General features: G+C 58.9%; 1 protein-coding gene across 2 annotated transcripts in view; it reads right to left on the reverse strand.

Moving 5' to 3' along the window:
• Window positions 1–13498, reverse strand: part of NFATC1 (nuclear factor of activated T cells 1) — a 57111-nt gene that overhangs the window by 19415 nt on the left and 24198 nt on the right. For both annotated transcript variants that reach the window (XM_043443710.1, XM_043443711.1), the window contains exons 3-5: window positions 12997–13156; window positions 2269–2471; window positions 539–711 (exon numbers count right to left, since the gene is read on the reverse strand). In XM_043443710.1, the coding sequence (XP_043299645.1) occupies window positions 539–711; window positions 2269–2471; window positions 12997–13156 (536 nt within the window). The remainder of the gene's footprint in view (window positions 1–538; window positions 712–2268; window positions 2472–12996; window positions 13157–13498) is intronic.

Genomic DNA, 13498 nt, shown 5'->3' on the forward strand with positions numbered 1-13498 from the left:
CACAGGGCGGAGGGGGGCCGTGAGGGAGGGGCCACAGGGCGGAGGGGGGCCGTGAGGGAGGGGCCACAGGGCGGAGGGGGGCCGTGAGGGAGGGGCCACAGGGCAGAGGGGGGCCGTGAGGGAGGGGCCACAGGGCGGAGGGGGGCCGTGAGGGGGGCCACAGGGCAGAGGGGGGCCGTGAGGGAGGGGCCACAGGGCAGAGGGGGGCCGTGAGGGAGGGGCCGCGGGCCAGAGTAGGGCCGTGAGGGAGGGGCCGCGGGCCAGAGAAAGGCCGTGAGGGAGGGGCCACAGGGCAGAGGGGGGCCGTGAGGGAGGGGCCACAGGGCAGAGGGAGGCCATCACTGATATCTGACTGATGCTCAGATCAGACAAAGGAATGAACCAGGACGCTCCCTGGCAGTGTGCCTGCGGAGGATGGGGGTCCCGACACAGCACACTCCCTGGGGTGGGGCGGAATGCTGTGGGCTGTGGGAAGGGAAGTGTCCGGCGGGGACTGGCCCTCGGCCTGGACATGGGGCAGCGGGAGCGAGGCACTCACAGCACTCGATGGGGTTGGAGGCCACCTGCAGTGACAGCGTCCGGCCGTTGGGCTGCGGGATGTGGACGCGGAAGACCAGCCGCACCCGTGTGTTCTTTCTCCCGATGTCCGTCTCCCCCTTGCGCAGCTCGATGTCGGAGTTCCTGAGCTTCAGGATCCCGGCACAGTCGATGCTGTGAGACAACAGTGCCGCCTCAGCCCCCAGCCCTTCACGCATCCTGGTCTCAAGCAGGCAGAGCCCCACTTGCTCAGGGCCCTGCCGCACTGGGCAAGTGTGGACGCCCCAAAGGAAGGCTCCCAAGGCGGGCTCTGAAAACCTTCTTCCCCAAGATTCTGGGAGTGTCCCCCCTCAACTCAGGATCCTGGATTTGCTAGGGCCTCACGTGATTTCCTCTAGTTTCATTTAACTTAATGATTCTAACCAACACCAGCCTCCAGCACAACAATCCACAGGCAACTTGTCAGATGGAAACCAGCCCTTGCCTCTGTCAGAAGCTCAGAGATGAGGCGGCACGAGGCCTGCAGGTCGGGACCACAGCCCAGCCCAGAGTGGCGGGAAGCCTGGCCCACGGTGACCGCGCAGCCCCAGGCTGAAGGGTATTTCATGGAGTGAACGCAGCCACTGGAGTCAGAGCTGCAGCTGCTGGAGGGACCAGCAGGGTCTCCCAGTTGTCAGCATTCCTGGTCCTTGGGAAACTTTGAATGAATCCCCCCAAATCCCTGAAAAGCCAACACAGAGAGAAGGCTTTCATTTTGTTTATAATACAGAGGATTTAGGAGCTACTTACAAATGACTGATCAACACCCCACACAAGCCCACACTGTGGCTTCCCACACCCTCCCTCCCCAACCACGGCCCCGGCTCCGTCTCGCCCGAGGACACCCCAAACCCACCTGGCCTCTGGGCCTTCTCACCTGCTGTCTCCCTGCACAGTCAGCTTCAAGGCTGCCCCCACAGACACACCAAGAACCCTGTGTTAATGAACTGCTGCCTTACGTGTTGATCTAGACACACAGGGTGTTGAGGCTCCATCCTGCACCCAGAGGCCCCCAGGAGAAGGTGAGTCCAGAGGGACAACCCTGTCCCTTCTCTGCCGCATTTGCAGCTCGGGAGTGAAGGGCTGGGCACACTGTGGTCACTCGGTTAATGAGGCCACAAACAGGGACCCCACTTGGACCTGAGATGACTTTGTAGCTTGCTAACTGAGTCACCTCTACGCCAACGAGCCAGGCCTGACCTGCACATTCCAGCTGGTCACATCAGCAGAAACCCTCAGTGAAAACACGACCCAGACGTGCTGGTCTCCAAAATGCTTCAACATTATTAGCATTTTAACCACTCCTCTGGCTTTCACAGAGCTTTCAGAAAGAAAAGGGTGCCATGAGGGGGTAGGGGGGAGTTAGGCGAGAATGACTTCATGTGTATGTATGGCTGAGTCCCTTTGCTGTTCACCTGAGATTATCACAACACTGTTAATCAGCTATACCCCAATACAAAATGAAAAGTTTAAAAAAAAGAAGTGGGTGCCACGTTTGCACACGGAGGGGGCACGCACAGCTGTGAACTGAGTGGCAACATGAAAACCCTAGGAAACAAGTCTGCCGTCGTAAATATTTGTAAAGTTTCCTGAGGTGTTGAGCAAACTGGAAATGTGAGGAGAGGACTCCCTCTCCCTCCGAGGGCCAGCCCCTGGGACACGCAGGGCCCGCGGACACGCAGATGAGCTTACATGGCACGCATGTTGTTTTCCGGCAGCAGCGGGATTTCCAGGACCTTGGTGTTGGAGAGGATGGCCTCGTGGCTGGTGGTTGACACGGTCTTGCCCGTGATCCGGTGCACCTGGTAGAAGGCGTGCGGCCTCAGCAGCCGGTCGTCTGCCGTGCCGATGAAGAGCTGCAGGGTGAGCGGCTCGCTTTCCATGTAGCCATGCAGCTGTGGACAGAGGAGCAGTGGCCCATGAGTGCCGCGCCCACGCCGGGACCCGCCTCGCTCCCCAAAGAGGCAGGTTCAGAGGGAAGTGTGTGGCCCAAGGTCTGGACACCTCGTGACCCAAAGTCTGGGGCCTCTGCTCTGGAGTCGGCTTTGAACACGAGTGCACACAAGGGCCATACACACCTGCACCTCAAGACAGCAACAGGGACCCCACGAGGGGCAGGTGGGGAGGAGAGCCGGGGTCTCCGGGCCACGGCCTCGTCCACAGACACTCCTCTGCCCACGCGTGTGGACACAAGCATCTCATGAGGCCAAGCCCAAAGCTGATGCACAAAGTGCAAGCACCTCCCCCAATGAATTTAGACACGCACCCAACGGGACTTGATCCACTTTTCTCCTACTCAGCCCCGTCCTGACCAGAAACAGGATGCTTCAAATCAGAGACAACCGACATCCGCCTGGCAGGCCACGGGTGTGTGGGGCTCTGGGATCTGTCCCATGTGGCCCAGGTCATGGCCCGTCTTCTGCCAGCTTCAGACCCCACATGGGAGGTGTGCAGGGGGGGCTGCACATGGCCATTTCAATTGTGTGCTGGGCACATGGTCTTGTGTGGGCACAAAACCCATCAGCCTTGGACCCCAGACACATGACAGGCCAACTCTGCACCAGGAGCTGGGGGTGAGTGCTGTTCCCAGGACCTCACCAGCTGCCCCTGGATGGACCTTGGGTGGAGTCCCCGCCTCGCTTCCCCCTGCACCCCTCCGTGAAAGTCCCTCTCGGAATGGCACTGGATTTGCCTTCCATCCTGTTTATGGCAGGCCGTCCTCAAGAGGCAAACCCAAAGCAAGCAGGCAGTGCAGGGTCAGCGCCCGTGCTGACCCCCCTCCCACAGAAGCGGGGACCTGCCAGGGTCCTGACACAGGATTCCAAGAGGGCAGCCGCCGACACAGGCTCAGGGGGCACAATGGGCCGCTCTCCCCTTCTCGGGGTGTCATCACTGCTCCTTAGACTCATGTTAGCAGCTTGGATAACAGGCAGCTCAGTGGCTGTCAGTCGCCGCTTCCATGTGGCAAGGGCACGGCCGCCCACCCCCCGGCCGACCCTACTCCCTGGGTGGAAACCACAGGAGAACCGGCCCTGCAGTGGGGTTGTTCTCAGGTCCGGCCGATACATGAGCCCCAAAGCCCCTGCTTAGATGAGGCTTCGCGGGGACCAGTCCCCGCCCTGCCATCCAGGCTCCGCCTCTGCCCTGCGGGAAGTCGTCCTGACGGTCACTTCACAGCTACAGGCAGGAGTCCAGGCTGGACGACCGAGCACTTCCAGGCAGCGCTGGCTGGGGACTGGGATGGAGGTGGACTGAACACAGTCAGTTCTCAGACACACAGGGGGACAGGCTCAGTGACCCGCAGAAACAGGACACCTCCAGGTCCAGCAGCAGCTGACCTCCATGTCCAAGATCCTGCTTGCTGTTTCTAGGGCTCACTTTTTCCAAGCTGGGATGTCAGAATGGAAGCTGACGGTCCAGAGACAGACAAGCCAGAACTTTGCCGGCAGGTCCGGCACTCTCTCTGCCCTGTGTCTCCCTCCTCCTTGTGGAGATCCCATTGCACGCTTCCCTGGCTGGTTTCCACTTCTTTCCACGACACCTGGGTAGCGGCGTCCACCTCGTTCCCGTCCTCGGCTGTGGCCTCCCCAGCTCTCCTCGGACCCCACGGTGAGGGACGAGTCTCTTCCGCCCAGAGAAGCGACTGCGGGCTGCTTCCAGCGTGGTTCAAAGCAGCAGCAGACGGTCCATCAGGACGTGCTGACAGACCCAGCTACTGCGCTGACGTCACTTTAGTAAGAGATGAAGTCACTTGTAAATTCTGGGGCCTCAGAAGAGAATCCAAACAACGACAGGCTGCTCATGAGAGTCACGCTCACTCATTGAGCAGAGTGCAGGGCCGCCCACCCCCGACGTGGGAGGATGAGCCGGGGCGTCAGGCCGAGCACCGGGCCAGAGAGGGATCTGCACGGCACCTCGTCAGGGCAGGGCTCACGTAGCGTCATTGCTCCGTCCACCCAGCCCCGTCTCCCGGCAGACGGGGTCTGCGCAGCGTTACAACAGACAATACGGGACCACAGGCCACTGAGCCCAGCTCTGACTGCGGCTGAATCGCAGCCCCAGTGAACGACTTTACAGCTTCAGGTGAGCGTCCGGCAGCTGACTCCCAGCGCTGGGGACTGGCATCTGCGGACGTCTCTGGGGAGCGGTCTGTAGCTCCCGAGTAACATTTAACAGCCCGTGTTTGTTAAATGTCACAGGCTGCAGAGTGGCTTCCGGGGCATCCGAGCATCACTGTGAGATCTTATGGAGAGGAGGAGGATGGAGGTCGGGTGTGCACACCAGTCGGGCGTGCACACAGGATTGGTGTGCACAGATGCACAAGCCACACATGCATGCTCACAGGCTGACATGTGCACACATGCTCTCCAGACTCTCTGGGACCCTGGAGTTGGTTAAAGATCTTATTTGCTGGCAGTAGCAGCAGTTTCAGGCATCAGGCTCCGTTTTTATCATCTTTGTCTGTGACGCAGCCCCAGGCGCCCATGGGTGTGCTCGTCTTCAGAGTGGGTCTTTCCTATTAGGACAATCTTGTGTTCATCCTGACCCACAGGGTCTGCCCCGTACGGACCAGACGTGTGCCCGATGGGCAGTGAGCAGAGGGAGTGAGCTGGTCTCAGGCCTGTGGCTGATCCCTGAGTGTCCACAGCAAGCAGAGAGCTGGCGAGAGCCTAAGTTTACTGAGAGAGACCTAACATCCACTCGCTGTCCTCCCGGCCTGCTGTGTGGACAAAGGCTGACATGGGGCCTCTCCCACCTCTGAGGCCATCGACACAGAGAACCTGCTGGGGCCACCAACTCCTGACGGTGGGTCCTGCTGACAAGGTTAATTCTGCAGGAACTGCATGCCCTACCCACTAGGGCGGACGTGCACTCTCCTAGGTGGACCCAGGAGCATCTCTGAGCATGGTGCTGAGTGGGGGGGGGGGGCGTTGCTGGGAACCAGGACTGGGCCCCCCGGCCTGCCCAGCTGCTCTCTTCCTTTCTGGGGAGCCCGAGTCCAGTCTTCTGCCAAACTAACGAGCTTCCTGAGGAACCTGTGCTGGACTCGACCTAGGTTTTCACAACAGGAAACGTGAAAATAAAATCAGAGACTGAGGAAGAAACGAATCCTGCCTCTCAGTATTACATTCTGTGACATTTAATACAAGAGTATATAGGTGAGTCTTTGACCAAGACTTGCTCACGTGTGGCCACAGCATGTTCCTCGTGTCAGGAGGGGCCCCCAGGGCGGCACGTGGTCTGGCCGGGGTCAGACGGTCTGACAACAACAACTTCGAATCCCACAGGACTCACTCTGGGGCCTGGCTCTGCCGGCGGACAGTGCATTGTGGGTACAATGCTGCCTTTTTAAAAACATGCCATTTCAGTGAAAATGGGAATATTTAAGGCTTAACCTGCGAGGTAAACATCTATTATTTAGAACATGAAGTTCATTTTAAGAGAAGTCATTTAAATACTTCACATGTTCCACTGCATAGGTTTTCTGCCCCTGGCACCTTATAGTATCTGTCAAAATAATATTTATAAAATTACCTGTCAGAGCAATGGCCTCTCTTTGCTTCACCCTAAACTAGACTGGATGTATTTTTCCATTTTCAAGGTACGAGAGCTAGTGAGTTTTCTACACACAGAGATGTTTGTTTTTAGCTGCTGCGCTCAGCTCAGCACTTACACGGCAGGATGACAGGTGAGGAATGATTGAGGCCAAATTTACCGGACGCTGAAATTCCCACAGCACATGCACACACAGGGGCAGCAGCATTGTCAAACAAAGGACCAGTTAATTGAGCGAAATTACTTTCAACTAAGTTTCCAGTTGGTACGAACATACACCAAGCAGGGATCCTTGTACACAGTCAAGCAGGCAATTTAAAGGGAAATTATGCGTTTAACCCAGATGTAAAATTTGCATCTTCATGCAATACCCAAAGGAGCTCTGCAGGAAGAAAAACTCCAGTTCACAAGCTGGTTCCACTTTTTTCAACAGAAATTTTCCCAATACTGGATTAACTTGAGAGACTGCCATGTGAGCTTTCGGCCTCCAAACCCAAAAGAGGGCTTCCCCCCAGGGTGTCTAGCGTCCTCCACGGCCTAGGAGGAAGGACAGGCCCCCAGCATGAGGTTAGCTCCCGGCAGACCAGACCTTGGGCGGGCAGGGCCGACGCTGTCCTCTGAGCCCTCGTTCCTCAGGACAACGTCTCTGAACTCACTGTAAATATCGCACGATGGATGGGGGCAGTGGCCACTCCCCAGGGGTTCGGGTGGGCAGAGGTGTGACTCTGGCGGCCAAGCCTGGGCTGTGGATCTGCCACCAGTGACCAAGAGGCACCGTGGGCTGGGCCAGGCCAGAGGGCTGACGGAGGCGCCGAGAGACCAAGGGCACTGCCCGTCAGATGCCCATGCGCCCGTCATTGGCCTGCCGTCGGGCCAGCCCCAGCCCTGGCACCGGGTGCCGTGGAGGGAATGGCTGCCACACAGCAGCCAGGGCAGGACTGCGGGTCCTGCTGAGTGGGGCCTGGCCTACACAGGGTGGGGCTGGCCACCTGAGTTGACGCAGAGCAGGCGGCTGTCCTGCAGCCCAGAGCCCAGTGGCCCTCGAAGGAGAGGAGACGAAGGGCCCAGCTCAGCAAAGACCGTGCTGCCCCACCCCGAGTGTGTGGACGGGGTGCTCCTGACTCCCACGCTGCACGTTGGGCAGGGGCAGCACTCAGGGGCAAGCCCCCCACAAAGAAAGGACCGTGGGCCCAGCACGGCAGGAGGAGGGGTGGGGCCGGGAGGACCTGCCGTGGGGTCCGGCCCGGGGGCGGGGGCGTCACTGCTACCCGGGTGCTGCTCCGTGTCTGCGGAGTCGGCGACGGCCACAAACCCAGCCATCTTTTCTGCTGTTCTCACTGTCCACCTCACGCACTCTCGTGCTGATGCCGTGTGACTCCACTAGACACCTCTCCCGCAACCTTGTGAGTGCGGGCACCTCTTTGCTTCCAGAGGAGTACAAATGGCAATCCTGCTCAGCACAGGCACTGACCACATGTTGCAGGGGCTGAACGGGGCCCAGAGCTTCTGCGGAGCCCGCCCGACGGCAGCAGCTCCTGCGGCACAGGCATGTCTGCCAAGAGGGAGACCTTCCAGGTCTCTGCACATGGCCGGGAAGGAAGGGCAGGAGGGAAACGCCACCTGCCTGGGAGCTGCAGGGAGAGCGGAGGGCAGGCGCCCCTGCCCCGCTGCCCCGTGAAACACTGATTCACCACAAGGGCAGCTCGGTGGAGTTTCACTGCGGGGTGGCCGGGGTCAGACCTGCGTCTGAGTGGCGTCTGGGCTTCCAGGACAGAGGGGAGTTGGGCTGCTGCAGTTGGGTGGTTCTGACCCTCAGTTCCCCGCTGGGCCTGAGGAGGTTTGCTGTCAAATGGAATTTTTTCCACTAGCGTCTGTTCCTCTGGCTTTTGTGAAAACTTTGGTTTCAGGTTAAACGATTCTATCTCCCGAGTAGAAAGAGATGCCCACTTAGAACAAATCAAGTAAGAAAAAAACGGAGTGAAGCTCAGAGATAAACAAAACACGCCAGAACATCAGATGAAGGAAGCATTGCTGTCTAGCTACAGTACTGAGACACTCCCAGGAAGCTCATTTCTTGAAATACTGATGCTTCTGTACCTGGGACGGGGTGGTGGTGGGGAGGGATGCCACATGAAATGACAAGTGATGATCATGTGATATGCTGATTTTAATGATCTGGTAAAAAATGACTGTTTCCTGGCGTGTTCTTTCCTTGGTGTCAGCTCTCATGGTCTTCAGGGCAAACAGGCCCAGAAGCCGGCCACCCTAAGAAGCATGAGGGCTGCTTGGGGCATGAGGCAGGGCCAGGACCCTCCCCCCGGGCAGCCCAGCCTCCCAGCCCCCGCCGCCTGGGCCAGGGCCTCCCGTCTGCTCACCTGGCCACACAGGGGCTACATGGGTCATTCATAGGGACAAGGACACAAGTTACAAACTAAAGCGCTGTTCAGGAATTGACAGGCCCCACCAAGTCTCATGTTTCCATGACCTATTAATTATTCACTGAGGCCTGGCCGTCTGTGGGGCTAGATGCTATCCCTTGGGCTATTTTGGTAACTGGGTAAATGGAGCGTTGTCCTCTGACCCCTGGGTCAGAGGACAGTGGTGACCCCCCAGGTCTCTCCCCAGCCCCGTGGGGGTGGCCGGAACTGGGGACCTTTCTGGCAAGGCCGTCTGCTCCCAGGACTGGGCCGGGGCATCAGTGCAGAGGGCAGGCAAGATGGATGCCCCAGCTTGGACGTCGGCCGAGAGGCCAGAAGCGGGGAGCAGTGTGTGCATGCATGTGTCTGAACTGCTGACAGAGGAAAGGCAGGACTGTAAAGTTCAAGGAAGCCCACAGTCCCTTCCTCACTGTTCCATCACTACAGAGGCCGCCCAGACCCGGGGCCTTGTTGCCCTGGCTGCATCATCACACCGAACCTGCCGGTGGAGCCCAAGGTCTAGCTGAGGACAGCCAGTGCCCACCCAGCTCCAGGCCCCGGGGGAGAGGAGCCAGCACCCAAAGGGGCCTCCCAGCTGGCAGCTGGGGGTCCTGCCTGGGAAGCCAGCACCCAAAGGGGCCACCACAGCAGCCGGACACAGCCACCAGGGCTGTGGGGGCCTCTGGAGAGCCGGGGCGGTGGACAGTCTGAAACACTCCCCCCAGTCTCCGAGCAATGCTGGCCAAGCTCCACATGCATCCGTGTCCCCAAATGAAAATGGGGGGCAAGGCCCCCCCAAACACGAAGTCCTTTCCTAATCTAAGATTACAGTCTGATTCTGCCTAGAAAGAAGGTTCTGCATTTTGCCATGTCTCCTAGATTCAGGGGAGGGGCCACAGGGGGCAGCGTGCCCCACGTCTGGGCACAGAGGGGCCTGCGACCTGCATATAGTCACAGCCTCTGACTTTGCAACAAGCTGGGGGACGCAGACTCAGACTCGATGAGTTAGGTGTCCTAGGCAGGCGAGAAAGCCCCTGTCCAGCCCATACGTGTGCTGGCCTCCTCCCCGCTCTGTGTGACAGTGGCTCTGACTGACGGCCTGGATGCTCCGGAAAAAAGCCTGGCTTCCCTCTGACCAGCTGACTGCAGAAGGGCCCGGGGGAGCGGCCGGTTCCCCGATGTGTGGATCGGCCTGACCAAGGCTGCGACGCCATGGTGGGAGGAGCCGCTGTGTCGGAGGATGTGCTAAAATAACTCAGCACAGAATAAAACTTTGTGGTTACCCAGCTTTCACAGCAACTGGAGAGAGTTTTCTATTTTCATTTGTTTTATAATTATCTGCAAATTCTATTTTTACCCAATTTGTGGTCCACTAACTGAAAAAGAAAACAAACCCTAAAAGCCCCTCTTCCTACCTGCTGCCTCAGCCCTGCACGTAGCTCCTCCTTGCCTCGAGATCAGAGGACTCGCCCTCGCAGGAGAGACAGCGAGCCAGGCTGACTTTTCTGTGGGGCCTGCGTTCCTTTTTCAGCTGCACGGTGCAGGAGGGGCCTCACCGTTTAGACCCAGAACCAACCGCCCCCGTTCCGCCTGCACTGAACTCGAGTCATTTTGGGGTATTCATGCTTGGGTGGGGCTTCCCTGGTGGCTCAGATGGTAAAGAATCCACCTTAAATGCAGGAGACCCAGGTTGGATCCCTGGGTTGGGGAGATCCCCTGAAGAAGGAAATGGTTACCCACTGCAGTATTCTTGCCTGGGGAATTCCATGGAGAGAGGAGGCTGGTGGGCTATACAGTCCATGGGGTCACAAAGAGTCGGGCATGACTGAGCAACTAACACTTTCATGCTTAAGATGCTTCAAATGCTGTTTCAAGTTTCAGAATTCCTCCAGAACATCTCAGTTCTCTCTCTTGTCTACACTGACAGGGTAATAGCATCTTGTGCCCCAAAGGGAATGGGAGCCTGGCGCCCTGGCCAGGGGTGGGGGGCACGTCCCCAGGACTGTGGCCATCACACTGAGGACACAGACACCCTCGCTCGGAGCCACAGCCATGCGCCTGGCGTCTCAGCAGCGTCCAGTCCGCACGAGGCTCCCTGCCCTACAGGACAGCACACCTGGCTGACAGAACGTATGAGGGAGGGGGCATTCGGCTGTTATTTCTCTGCTGCTTTATTTTCATTTTCTCTGTACTTAACAGCTATTTCCTCGCCTCTGTAATGTAATGTCTTTTCCATTCAGCGATGCACTTTCTTCCAGTGGAAGCCGTAGCGGGAGGGGCCGTAAACACTATGTTTATGCCACTGGGCTAAGTGCAGGCATTGCCGACCTGCCTCCGCCCGGGAGGACCTGAAAGGCCGTGGCCTGGGCACTGATGGGGCCCCTGCTGTACTTCTGAGTCAAGCCGCCAACCAAGTGGGTATTGATTGGCAATGAGTGCGTGGCTGTGAACATCACCTCGTCATCCCGCAGACTCCAGGCCCTGATTGTTGCGTTGGTGGACGGCCACTTGTCCCTGCACCCTCCTGCCCTCAGCTTTACTTTTTATTTATCTAAATGGAGTGAAATACAAACAAGGAGTGCCTGCTGCCTTCCCTCCCGGCCTGCACCATTCCCTAAATGACAGGGCTGGGAGCCCGGGTCACGGTGGGGCCTAGACGGGGGTGGGGACCTCGAGGCCTGCTGCTCTCAGGGACAAGACGGCAAACATGTGTCCGGCAGGACTGTCACAGGTTACAGCACAGGGCCCAGCAGGTGGTGTCACAGGTGTGACCGAACGCTGCCGTCCACAGAGACAGCCCACTTGGGAGCTCAAGTTTATTTCCAGGGCTGGAGGATGGTGGCAAGGCGGGTGAGGTCTGAGCACCAGCCCCGAGCATGCTAACTGCAGCTAAGCAAGCTGGCCTCCCAGGGTGTGGGCAGGGGAGTGGCACCCGGAGCCCACACCGCTCCCGCTTCCCCGACACTGCCCTGGCCCTGACACCCCATGGCAGGTGCCCACTCCTCCGTTCCCAGCTGACAAGTGGCAGGTCCTGGCCAGCGTCCCAACGTCAGACCCAGGGCCTGGCCCCGGACCCAGTGGGGTGGGCAGGCCAGAGAACTCGCATCTTGAAGGGACGTGGCGAGGATGACCCTGCAGGTCGGGGACCACACTTTGGGAGCCGCTGCCTCCAAGCGTCCCAGGCTTCAGAGGGGAAAGCACAGTCTTTAGAATCAGCCTCTGAAAACTCTAAACCAGAGCAGAACCTGTGCAGACAGACCTCGCTTGGAATGAATCTGAACATGGCCCAAGGTGACCTCGGTCGAGGCTTCAGGGACAGGGACCGTGGCCACATCAGGGGAGCAGCCCTGGGAGGCGGGACTGTGGGCAGGGAAGGGACGCCTGGGGGCTGGGGACTGTTCTGAGCAGGGGGCGGACAGAGGGAGCTCTGTTCCCGCAGCGGTGGGGGTCGGCAGAGGGCCCTCGGACTGGGTTCTGACTCTCCCCAGGGCGGGAGGCCTCTGCCTGTCCTCATGCAGGGTGTGAGGCGCCCGGCACGTGATCTGGCTGTGCAGCGCCTGAGGCAGGAGTCAGGGACGAAGGGCAACAGAGCCGGACGAGAGACCGAGGGGGATTCAGAGCAGAAGCTTCTCTGTGGCTCGACCAGCCCCAGACGTTCATTCTTGGATTGTTACAGAAAGGTCCTGGAAAATGGAGCACTCTTATTTCAAAGCTCTTTTTATTCTCTCTAAGATTTTCCTACTCCAGGACACCTTGAAGTGACGCAGCATCAGGGTCAAGTCTGTTAAGAGCCTAATCTAGGTGGCAGCCCCAGCCCACGCTGCCCACTGGCCACGGGGCACCTCCTTGGGCATGCTGTCTCTCCTTGGCTTCTCTCGCCCATCCTTTCTGAGTAAGGCATGCTCGGGGACCCACGGGGGAACGGGGCAGCGTCCCTCTGGACAAAGCAGCTGCCTGGCTGTGCCCCGGTCACTGTAGCCCCCACCAGGAGTCACAAGCAAAAGCTACGGCCACTCGCCCTCCTTGGTGAAAAAACACTTGGCAGCAACACCATCCAGCGGGTCCTCCTAGCTCCCCCAGGTCCAGGCGGGTAACCCCAACACCACCATCCAGGGAGCCCTCCCAGCGCCGCCAGGCCCACAGTGGTCACCCCATGGTCTCCAGGGTACCGCCCGCCCCCCAACCCCGCAGCAGCTCGCTGAAGAGAAGCCTCCTCCCCAGCATTACAGCCATACAGGGGCTGCAGGCAGAGCACCCTCGATCTACCCCTGTCTGTACCGAGCAGATTGGGACTCGAGTGGATATAAAATATTCAGCTAAACTGGCTGGGAGGTGAAGATTTTTTTAAGAACATGGAAAGCGCTGTTGGCTGTCACCGCAGAGCGGCCTCTGGGCTGAACCGGCGCCTCCCTGAGCAGGGCCGGCGTTGGTTGGAGCAGAGCGGTACCTGCACGCTGGGGTGGCCCCCGGCTGACGCCTTCACAGCTCCGCGGCTGCCCTCCGTCTCGTAGTGGGCGCGGTGGTGGGACTTGGGCTGCACCTCGATCCTCAGCTCGTAGGGTCCTGAGTGTGACGGCAGCTGCCAGTCGAGAGCCGGCAGGGATGGGCTGAAATGGACACATGGAGCGTTAGAGGCATGGACGGCTTCCCACGCCCACGGACCCAGCCTGAGACGGCCGGGTGGCGCGTCCTTCTGGGTGGGTCTGAAACTCCCGTCGGTGAGGTCACTGTGCTCACACGAGCAGCAGTTAAAGCTTCAGAGTTGATGGCCAGCTGACTGTGACGGACGCCCAGACCCTCTCAGCTCTTCACGATGAGGCTCCTGAATGCAATGGAAACCTCTTCCACACTCGACCCTAAACATTTTCCTTCTTTCATGGAAGGCCTAAAAATTATTTCACCTCCCCAATAAGATGGATCTTTTTAAAATCACAGCTCTATCAGCCTGA

This window comes from Cervus canadensis, chromosome 23, assembly GCF_019320065.1.
Source record: "Cervus canadensis isolate Bull #8, Minnesota chromosome 23, ASM1932006v1, whole genome shotgun sequence".
Taxonomy (NCBI): Eukaryota; Metazoa; Chordata; class Mammalia; order Artiodactyla; family Cervidae; genus Cervus; species Cervus canadensis.